The sequence below is a fragment of the Oncorhynchus kisutch genome, unplaced genomic scaffold (genome assembly GCF_002021735.2).
Source record: "Oncorhynchus kisutch isolate 150728-3 unplaced genomic scaffold, Okis_V2 Okis03b-Okis08b_hom, whole genome shotgun sequence".
Taxonomy (NCBI): Eukaryota; Metazoa; Chordata; class Actinopteri; order Salmoniformes; family Salmonidae; genus Oncorhynchus; species Oncorhynchus kisutch.
In genome coordinates this window covers 878869-889748 of record NW_022261980.1, presented here as the reverse complement: position 1 = coordinate 889748, position 10880 = coordinate 878869, and the positions used below count along the sequence as shown (strand labels likewise).

Genomic DNA, 10880 nt, shown 5'->3' with positions numbered 1-10880 from the left:
AAGAATTTCAAAACAAACCCAATTTTGATAAACTCCCATATCTATTAAGTGCCACAGTGTGACATCTCCACAGCAATATTTGTGACATGTTGCCACAAGAAAAGGGCAAACAGTGAAGAACATTTCAATTCAAGGGGCTTTACTGGCAAACAAGTTAAATAGACAATAAACAAACGTGAAGTCAACAATCAGAATACATACAACCCAAATGTATGTTCATTTCTTTTTATGTTTCTACTTGAACTATTTGCACATTGTTACAACACTGTATATTGCCAGTAATATGACATTTGAAATGTCTCTATTCCTTTGAAACTTTTGTAAGTGTAATGTTTACTGTTCATTTCTGAATGTTTACTTCACATTTCTTTATTGTCTATTTCACTTATTTTGACATTGTAAACACACGTTTCCCATGCCAATAAAACCCCTTGAATGGAATTCACTTGAATCAAGGCTGCCTCTCCGTCAGAACGCAGAACACAGACAGACGACTGTTTGGACAAAGCACATTCTCCAGGCCCAGTGGGAGGTGAGTGAATTCCCATAGTCCTTTATACTGCTGGTAGAATGGCACAGATGCCTCAGGGGAACAGAACGGCCCTTTGTGTTATAGATTATACTGAGAAGGATGAGAAGATTCTCGATGAGTTTAGAACTATGAGTATAAGTGACCTGGGCCAGGAGATTCTTCTCCTGACCCCATGACCTGACCAGGGAAAACATTGGGCCCTGCGTACAGGAGTAGGATGCCTAAAGATACGGGTCCATAGACCAGAACAAACACACACCAATGCATACACATTCACACATACAAATGTACACAAACACACGGCTGTTTCGGCTCCTTGGTGGTAATTGGAATTTGTTTGTACCTCCACAACATATTTGATGATTGTCATAATGTCATATGAATCATCACAATGGTCTGGCAGTGCTCTGGTTTTGACAGAACTAAAGTATTTTCCCTAGTGTTTAATGACATCCTAAAGGTACAGCTCTGCTTCTCCTCCTACTGGCCAGAAGTGGTACTGCTGGCGAGAGGGTCATACTGCCAATCACTATTAGCTGACGGACTTGGTTTATCTTTCTTCAACTCAATGTTTGTTCTTCTCAATTAGTAAGTATCATTGTGTGCACGTCCATAGAGACAAATGCAAAGGAGCACACATGAACACGCACATATACAGTACAAATACAGGTTTGCGTAGGTTCACCATTTAGCCTGAATCCTTTAAAAAGTGTGTAACTGAAGGTCTCAATCAAGTGCACCAAGATGAAGTTATTATATATTTTTAAGTAGAGCAAAAGCATCATAAAAAGTCCTGGGCAGATTCAGATATCTTGCCTTATCTGCTGTTTCTTCTCAGGGATTTGAAATCAGCCATGATCAACATCTGAATATTCAGTTAAAGACTCACTACCGCACTCCAACCAAGGTGCATCTCTCTCTCTCTCTCTCTCTCTCTCTCTCTCTCTCTCTCTCTCTCTCTCTCTCTCTCTCTCTCTCTCTCTCAGATACAAGTCTAGCCTTTCAGTGACACATCACAGAGAAAACTATTTAATGTCATGTTGAGGAGGGGGACTGAGAGAGATAGACTGCAGTGATGGAGGACTGCATGAAAGCAAGTAGAGATAACACTGCCATAACACAGAACTTCCCTCTTCAGATTCTCCTCTGCTCCTCACCTTACCTCTCTCCTCTCCTCTCCCCTCATCTCCTCCCTCCTCTCCTCCCTCCTCACTTCTCATCTCTCTCCTCTCTTCCTTTCTCACCTCCCTCCTCTCCTCGCTCCAAACCTCTGTCCTCTCCTCCTCTCTTTGATGTTTGAGGAATGAGAGTTGTGAGACCCCAGCTGCACTAACAGAGGTCAGGGGTCTTTAATGTCATGACTGTGGAACACTCCTCTCACAACATGTGCTCATGCTATGAAACCGGACCACCATCTACCTACTCAAGGTCTTATGAGATGGCGGGATCTAAGATACAAGGTTACACAGAAATTGTTTAAAATCTCCCTTTTTGTTTAGACTTTTGCTTTACCCTGACCTGGCGTGTTACCAGGCACGGCTGACTATAAGAGAACCAGTGAGAGTTGATCAAGAACTCAGACCATCAGGAGAAGCCGGTAGCAGAGAGTCTGGGCTTCAGTTTCAGAGTGTGTGTGTATCGCGTCCGTCCGTTTGAGAGATTGACCATTTTCATCACCTCGTAAGCAACAGAGTTTCGTCAGTTCAGCAGCTGGTCGTGGAGTGTGTGTGTGTCATTGCGTCAGTGTGTCTACCATGTGTGTGTGATGGATCTGTTGTCGCCTGTGTGTGGACGTGTGATGGCGGCGGTGTGCTTGGACACCGTCATAGCCGACCTGTTGGTGTCCGAGTCACGGAACGCCACAGCCACCAGGTCAGATGGCATCTCCCTGGCAACGGGGTCCCTCTTCCTGCTCCTCTGTCTGCTGCTGGCTGCCTGGCATCACACCGACAACAACTCTGTCCCAGGTCAGTCACAATACAGTAACAACAACTCCTTACAGTCACAGTTACAATAGTCTGCTAGTTATCATTCTTATATAATAACAACAAGTTGAATTACAACAGTGATTTTTCCAGCTACAGTTCATTATCTTATTTTGGGCTAAAGTGATTCTATAATTGAGCATGTTGCATCCAGAGCAGGACTGTTGGTCCAAGTCTATGCAGGGATCTATGCTCAGAGACGGAAGAGGATGTGAGACATCCCACTCCCTCATTCTTTTCTAATTCATATGCAGTCAATGAGCAGACTCAGCTGCTAATGCATTGGTGCCTACGGGAGAGCCCGGAACTGTGAAAAAAGCATTGAATGGTAAACAGCCTAAGTGGGACATCTTCATTTATCCACCAACTTTGCTGTTCTGTGTGTTAAAGCTGGTACATTACAGGATGAGATGTTTTGTGTTTAGCTGCCTGTGTGATTCTTTGTGAATACAGGAACATTGCCTTTGAAAGGTGCATTGCGCTCTACAATGCGCCGCAGATTGAGTCCTGTCCCTCGTCTGACCACAGAGTATTGGCTGCTGTCTCTATTATGTACTACTGCATTACTATGTTGTGTCTGTTGTATTGGCTGGTTTCATCAGCTGTCTCCTTAATAAACTAATAACATATCATATTTGTGATGTTATGTGAACTTATGTATTGTATTGATATGTAACGTTATGTAGTGTTATGCTATGCTATTCTATGTAATGTTATGTATGCTATGCCATGTTATGCTACGCTATGTTATGCTATGCTATGTCATGTTATGCTATGCAACACCCTGCTATGTTAAGTGTGACCACTCTCTCTCTCTCTCTCTTTCTCTATTGTTATCCCCTCTCTCTCTCTTGTTCTCCTCTCTCTCTCTTGTTCTCCTCTCTCTCTCTTGTTATCCTCTCTCTCTCTTGTTATCCCCTCTCTCTCTCTTGTTCTCCTCTCTCTCTCTTGTTCTCCTCTCTCTCTCTTGTTATCCTCTCTCTCTCTCTCTCTCTCTCTCTCTTGGCTATGACAGGTCCTTTTTTCTGTCTGGGTGTGGGTCCTCTCCTCTCATACCTCAGGTTTATATGGACAGGTAACTACTACAACATGAAATACAATACATTATAATCTGCTACAATAACAAATAGTATATCGGAATAATTGATTAAATACATGTTCTATGTACAGGTATTGGCACTGCCAGTAACTATTACAACAGTAAATATGGAGACATCGTCAAGGTCTGGATCAACGGAGAGGAGACACTCATACTCAGCAGGTCAGTAGCAGGCACTCAATCAGGCAGTCAGTACCAGGCAGTCAGCCAGGCAGTCAGTCAGGCAGTCAGGCAGTCAATCAGGCAGTCAGTAGCAGGCAGTCAATCAGCCAGTCAGTCAGGCAGTCAGTAGCAGGTAGTCAATCAGGCAGTCAGTACCAGGCAGTCAATCAGGCAGTCAGTACCAAGCAGTCAGGCAGTCAGTCAGGATGTCAGTACCAGGCAGTCAGGCAGTCAATCAGGCAGTCAGTACCAGGCAGTCAGTCAGGATGTCAGTCAGGATGTCAGTCAGGATGTCAGTCAGTCAGGCAGACAGTCAGTCAGGATGTCAGTCAGTCAGGATGTCAGTCAGTCAGGATGTCAGGATAGATTACTTGTAGCCTAGATGACATATGTTATAATACACATTTAGACTTATTGACATAGACTTGTAGACGTTGGAGAGTGAATACCAGTGTACCCACCTCTCTGTACAGTTCCTCTGCAGTGCATCATGTTCTGAGACAGGGGCGTTACACCTCTCGGTTCGGCAGTAAACAGGGTCTGAGCTGTATTGGCATGGATGAGAGAGGCATCATCTTCAACAGCAACATGGCTCTATGGAAGAAGACCCGCACCTACTTCGCTAAAGGTGACCAATTAGACAATGACTTACTCAATTGAGAAAGATAAGCATGGCATTAAATTACCACTACTTAATTGATCTGATTAATTCTGATTCTGTATTGAATTACTATTCTCATATACACAAACTAATAGAGAAGTTAGAAAAACAAAGGAGTCCATTGTCCAGTCTGTTACTGGCAATATCTTCACAGGATATCGTCCAATATGTTGTAATAAACTGCTGTATCTCCACTGTGTGTTCCAGCTCTGACAGGGCCTGGGCTGCAGAAGACAGTAGACGTGTGTGTCTCGTCCACACAGACTCACCTGGACGCTCTCCAGGGGCCGGACGGACTGATGGGTGGACAGGTGGACGTCCTGAGTCTACTAAGGTGTACAGTAGTGGACATCTCTAACAGACTGTTCCTAGGGGTGCCTCTTGACGGTGAGCCACAGCCTTTTATACTCAATAATACTTTACCCAATATAATATAATACATTTGTATTTTATAAGCACATAATATACATTGATAAATACATTTAGGGAACTTTATTTTGACTTCAGGTCATCGGGGTTTTCTATCTCTAGTTGGTAACTCACAGCCATAAAGCCACTAGACCCTGAACAGTATATCTGAACATCAGTTATGTAAGCAGTCAACATTACTTTCCTTTTCAACTGGGAAGTTATTCCACAACATTTCCTTTGATATAATTAGAGAAGGAGCTGCTGCAGAAGATTCAGAAGTACTTTGACACGTGGCAGACAGTGCTGATCCAACCAGATATCTACTTCAAGTTGGACTGGATCCAGCAGAAACACAGGAGAGCAGCGTAAGTCACACAGTTATAAACAGTTAGCATCATTACCAAGGCATCCAGAACATCTAATATTAACAGTTTAAGGATTATATATAGAATAGGGTAACACTTGGATAGTCCATCTGTAGATGCTCTACACTTAGAAAAAAAGGTGTGATCTAGAACCGAAAAGGGTTCTGGAGGCTGTCCCCATACGAGAACCCTTTGAAGAACCCTTTTTGGTTCCAGGTAGAGACTATCACGTGTCAACTAACTATCTACTAACCCTAACCCTAGTCCTAACCTTAACCCTTATCCTAGCCCTAAACTTAACCCTAGTACTAACCTTAACCCTTATCCTAACCCTAAGCTTAACCCTAGTCCTAACCTCCTCCCTTTTCCTAGCCCTAAACTTAACCCTAGTCCTAACCTTAACCCTTATCCTAAACCCTACATTTAACCCTAGTCCTAACCTTAACCCTTATCCTAACCCTAAACTTAACCCTAGTCCTAACCTTAACCCTTATCCTAACCCTAAACTTAACCCTAGTCCTAACCTTAACCCTTATCCTAACCCTAAACTTAACCCTAGTCCTAACCTCAACCCTTATCCTAACCCTAAACTTAACCCTAGTCCTAACCTTAACCCTTATCCTAACCCTAAACTTAACCCTAATCTAAGCCTTTTTCTAAACCTATCCTTAACCGTAAACTAGCAGTCTCTTATCAACAGATTTGTTTGTTGATAGTATGACCATCTGTAGAGCATCTATCTGGACTATCTGGACTATACAAATAAAGACCTAGAATAGAATACCTTTACTTTTCTTAGAGGGAACTTCAGTTGTGGCATTCAGACAGTTGTCACGTCTTCTCCCTCTGCTCCTCTCCGGCGCTCCACGTCTTCTCCCTCTGCTCCTCTCCGGCGCTCCACGTCTTCTCCCTCTGCTCCTCTCCGGCGCTCCACGTCTTCTCCCTCTGCTCCTCTCCGGCGCTCCACGTCTTCTCCCTCTGCTCCTCTCCGGCACTCCACGTCTTCTGCCTCTGCTCCTCTCCGGCGCTCCACGTCTTCTCCCTCTGCTCCTCTCCGGCACTCCACGTCTTCTCCCTCTGCTCCTCTCCGGCGCTCCACGTCTACTCCCTCTGCTCCTCTCCGGCGTTCCACGTCTTCTCCCTCTGCTCCTCTCCGGCGTTCCACGTCTACTCCCTCTGCTCCTCTCCGGCGTTCCACGTCTTCTCCCTCTGCTCCTCTCCGGTGCTCCACGTCTTCTGCCTCTGCTCCTCTCCGGCGCTCCACGTCTTCTCCCTCTGCTCCTCTCCGGTGCTCCACGTCTTCTCCCTCTGCTCCTCTCCGGCGCTCCACGTCTTCTCCCTCTGCTCCTCTCCGGCGCTCCACGTCTTCTCCCTCTGCTCCTCTCCGGCGTTCCACGTCTACTCCCTCTGCTCCTCTCCGGCGTTCCACGTCTTCTCCCTCTGCTCCTCTCTGGCGCTCCACGTCTTCTCCCTCTGCTCCTCTCCTGCGCCCCACGTCTTCTCCCTCTGCTTCTCGCCGGTGCTCCACGTCTACTCCCTCTGCTCCTCTCCATTGCTCCTCGTCTTCTCCCTCTGCTCCTCTCCGGCGCTCCACGTCTTCTCCCTCTGCTCCTCTCCAGCGCTCCACGTCTACCCCCTCTGCTCCTCTCCGGCGCTCCACGTCTTCTTCCTCTGCTTCTCGCCGGTGCTCCACGTCTACTCCCTCTGCTCCTCTCCATTGCTCCTCGTCTTCTCCCTCTGCTCCTCTCCGGCGCTCCACGTCTACTCCCTCTGCTCCTCTCCATTGCTCCTCGTCTTCTCCCTCTGCTCCTCTCCGGCGCTCCACGTCTACTCCCTCTGCTCCTCTCCATTGCTCCTCGTCTTCTCCCTCTGCTCCTCTCCGGCGCTCCCACTTCGCCTCATTATGAGACCTGGAATCCATCACTTCGCTGATTCGTCCCTTATATCTGTCACTCCCTTAGGTTCATTCCCCAGGCAGTATTGATTATGTGTTTCATGTCAAAACCCTACGCCTGTTGTGTATTGTTTTATTTTCATTGTTTCATTGCTCTCCATCTGCACCTGCTTCTCCACTTCCATCATCTTCATTACAACAATGAGCACTTAACAGCACATTTCACACATGACAAATACACAATATACATATACAATTCTAATAAATAATGTTTTATTTCAATATATACAGCAATACATTCAAGTTTAAAGTTTTTGTGTTAATGTATAGCTCTGTTGTTGTGTTGCAGTCAGGAGCTGCAGGATGCTATAGAGAGTCTGGTCGACCAGAAGAGAAGAGATCTACAGGAAGCTGACAAACTGGACCACATCAACTTCACTGCAGACCTCATCTTTGCACAGGTCAGTCCCTGACCTTGCCGTTACCCTATCCCCAACACTAACCCAAGCACAGGGCAGTCCCTGACCTTGCCGTTACCCTATCCCCAACACTAACCCAAGCACAGGTCGTCTGCACAACTTAAAGACTGCCTTAGCCCACTGAGACAAAGATCTAGGCGTTAGGCAAGGCCCAAACCCAGGCTTAACTCAATTTCATTTCAATTAGTCAATATACATGTATGGAACTTTAGAATTTCAATTTACTTCCTGAATTGACTGAATTGAAATTAAATTGATCCTAACACTGGCCCTGACCCCAGCCCATGTCCTCTGCACAATATTATAATCCATTCTGCCGGTTGTTTCCACTTTCTTATGTTAAAACATGTATAACAATAACATAGCCTGAGTAACCAAAGTCGGTCAAATAATCTGAAGTGTGATTGTGTGTTTCAGAGCCATGGGGAGCTGTCAGCTGAGAATGTGAGGCAGTGTGTATTGGAGATGGTGATAGCAGCTCCAGACACTCTGTCTATCAGTCTGTTCTTCATGCTGCTGCTTCTCAAACAGAACCCTGACGTAGAACTACAGCTCCTAGAAGAGATAGACACTGCTATAGGTGAGTCCCCACTTCACAATCTGTTAACATAGAGCTACAGCTTTTAGAAGAGATAAACACTTAAATGATGTCTTTGTGTCTTTGAGCGAGGTACTTAATCCTAATTGCTCCTGTAAGTCATTCTGGATAAGAGTGTCTGTTAAATGACTCAAATGTATAATAGGTCAGACCTTCACAATCTGTTAACATAGAGCTAGAGCTTCTAGAAGAGATAGACACTGTTAAAGGTGAGGAACCTCCTGCTGCAGCTTTTCTCTTTTTACTAGTTATAGGTCAGGACCCATCAAACCCAGACAACTACAGTACTTTCCGATTGAACTAAAACCTCTCATTTGATATTTTAGGGGTTCATGCAGCTATATAGAATAAGTGGCTGTTTGAAGACCATCTCCCTCCTCTCTCAATGTAGGTGATAGGGAGCTCCACAACTCTGACCTGCAGAACCTAAGGGTCCTAGAGAGCTTCATCAATGAGTCCTTAAGGTTCCATCCTGTGGTGGACTTTACCATGCGCCGGGCACTGTCTGATGATGTCATCAGTGGCTACCGGGTGCCAAAGGGGACAAACATAATTCTAAACATGGGACGCATGCACAGATCAGAGTTCTTCCTCAAGCCCAATGAGTTCAGTCTGGACAACTTTGAGAAAAATGTAAGAGAATAATCAAGACTATCACAGGGAGAAATTCATCTGCACCCTGAGGTGTAAAGATATTTACTCATTTATTTATTTATTTATTTCTCTCTCTCTCCCTCTCTCTCTCTCTCTTGCACTCTCAGATACCTAATCGTTTCTTCCAGCCTTTCGGGTCCGGTCCTCGATCCTGCATTGGCAAGCACATTGCCATGGTGATGATGAAATCCATCCTGGTTACGCTTTTGTCACGGTACTCTGTGTGTCCTCATGAGGGCCTGACCCTAGATCGCCTCCCACAGACCAACAACCTATCACAGCAGCCTGTGGAGGAGGAGGGGGAGCCTCACACCATGAAGTTCCTCCCAAGACACCAAGCCAGGAAGCAGTCGTAGAGCAGGGCTCAGACACTGGCATATCCCAAATGACAACCTATTCCCTATGTAGTGCAATACTTTTCACCAGGGCTCACAGGGCTCTGGTCAAAAGTAGTGCACTATGTAGGAAATGGGGTGGTATTTGGGACAAAGATGGCATTTTATGGCTAATCTTAAAATAATACTTTCTTCCCATATATGTAATATGTCAGTATTTGATTCATATTTGTATGTTTGTTATTTTGTACTACAAGTTATTTTGTGACGTTTTCTATGATAATAAGTTATGTTCCAGGAGGACATGTCTTTGTAGCCAATGGTATCTGTAATAAGAAACGCTTGTTGTTGATTCACACACACCATTATCATTATAGAATCTGAACTGTACATTCACACCTTTAAAACTAAATGACGCTGAAGTGAAAATAAATTGTATATATTGTTTTATTCAATCTGTTCAGTTTATTCATTAGATGTCCTTGGACCTATGGATGTTATAACTGACTGTCCATGAGATCAACATGATATTTAAAACATAGCTATACAGTTTAAACAATGAAGCTATAATTTGTGTTATGATGTTAGACAGTTGAACTAAGCTCATGAGACATTTACAGCCTTGTATTATTGTTCATCATTAGCAACCTTTAGGCATGCTCATTTAACCCCTTATCTCCTGTATAGGAGTATGCCCTCCATCTTACTGTCTCAGTGAGAAGGGAACAACAGGTTCCTGTTTTGCATATTTGTCCTGAACATTTTTGCAACTTTAATATGAGCGATTTGGTGAGTTAGATTTCCATGTATTATATAAAACATACTGTAGGTAGCCGTAACCAACATAAATATAAATGCAACATGCAAAAATGTCAACGATTTTACTGAGTTACAGTTCATATGAGGAAATCAGTCAATTGAAATGAAATCATTAGGCCCTAATCTATGGATTTCACATCACTGGGCAGGGGCACAGACATGGGTGGGCCTGGGAGGGCATAGGCCCACCCACTGAGGAGCCAGGCCCAGCCAATCTGTATTAGTTTTCCCCCACAAAACGGCTTTATTACAGACAGAAATACTCCTCAGTTTCATCATCTATCTGGGTGGCTGGTCTAAGATGATCCTGCAGGTGAAGAAGGTTGGCCTGGTTACACGTGGTCTGTGGCTGTGAGGCCGGTTGGATATACTGTCAAATTCTCTCAAACGTTGTTGGGGGCGGCTTATAATAGAGAAATGAACATTAAACAGCTCTGGTGGACATTCCTGCAGTCAGCATGACCCTGTGTGCAACTTTCTGGATCCGAGTCTCCAGAGGCCCGTCCGGTCCCCTGGTAATGGCTTCATCTGCACCACTTCACCCACCATGAGCTCACGTAAGTCCTGATGGTTTGTCGTAGATGAACTTAGACACCTGTCTTCTGTGTTGAAGCTTCTCCAGCACGTCTGTCACCACACAGGGCTCCAGGAGAGTGTTGGCTACTGGTAGAGCTGCTTTTAAGCGCTGGTGCTGGGCCGGGCTGCTATTTATGCCTTCCGTTGGGGTATTGCTCCACTACAGGCCCGCTTTCCAGGCATTCTTCGCCTCTCACAGCTTTTCTGCAGAGGTTCTTCACAATTTTGACTTCCATCTCTACCTTTCCATGAGCTTTTAGGTGTTGTGGCGATGAGGTGACAGGCTCAAATTCCCAATCAGTAGCAGATG

At 45.0% G+C, this 10880-nt stretch overlaps 1 protein-coding gene across 1 annotated transcript; it reads left to right on the top strand.

Annotated features, from left to right (window-relative positions):
• The first annotated feature begins 1825 nt into the window (after positions 1 to 1825).
• On the top strand, positions 1826 to 9625 carry cyp19a1a (cytochrome P450, family 19, subfamily A, polypeptide 1a). The gene is made up of 10 exons (XM_031812931.1): positions 1826 to 2499; positions 3533 to 3592; positions 3688 to 3778; positions 4252 to 4406; positions 4647 to 4826; positions 5101 to 5215; positions 7459 to 7570; positions 8006 to 8168; positions 8578 to 8819; positions 8948 to 9625. Exons 1-10 carry the CDS (start codon positions 2298 to 2300, stop codon positions 9194 to 9196), a joined length of 1569 nt encoding a protein of 522 aa, XP_031668791.1. The 5' UTR covers positions 1826 to 2297; the 3' UTR covers positions 9197 to 9625.
• Positions 9626 to 10880: the final 1255 nt, after the last annotated feature.

What these genes read in the sequence shown, in the direction of transcription:
- cyp19a1a (XM_031812931.1), top strand. Translation starts at nt 2,298, where the DNA reads ATGGATCTGTTGTCGCCTGTGTGTGGACGTGTGATGGCGGCGGTGTGC. An exon ending in CAGAAACACAGGAGAGCAGC is followed by an intron (nt 5,216 to 7,458) that starts GTAAGTCACACA and finishes GTTGTGTTGCAG; the next exon opens with TCAGGAGCTGCAGGATGCTA. An exon ending in TGGACAACTTTGAGAAAAAT is followed by an intron (nt 8,820 to 8,947) that starts GTAAGAGAATAA and finishes TTGCACTCTCAG; the next exon opens with ATACCTAATCGTTTCTTCCA.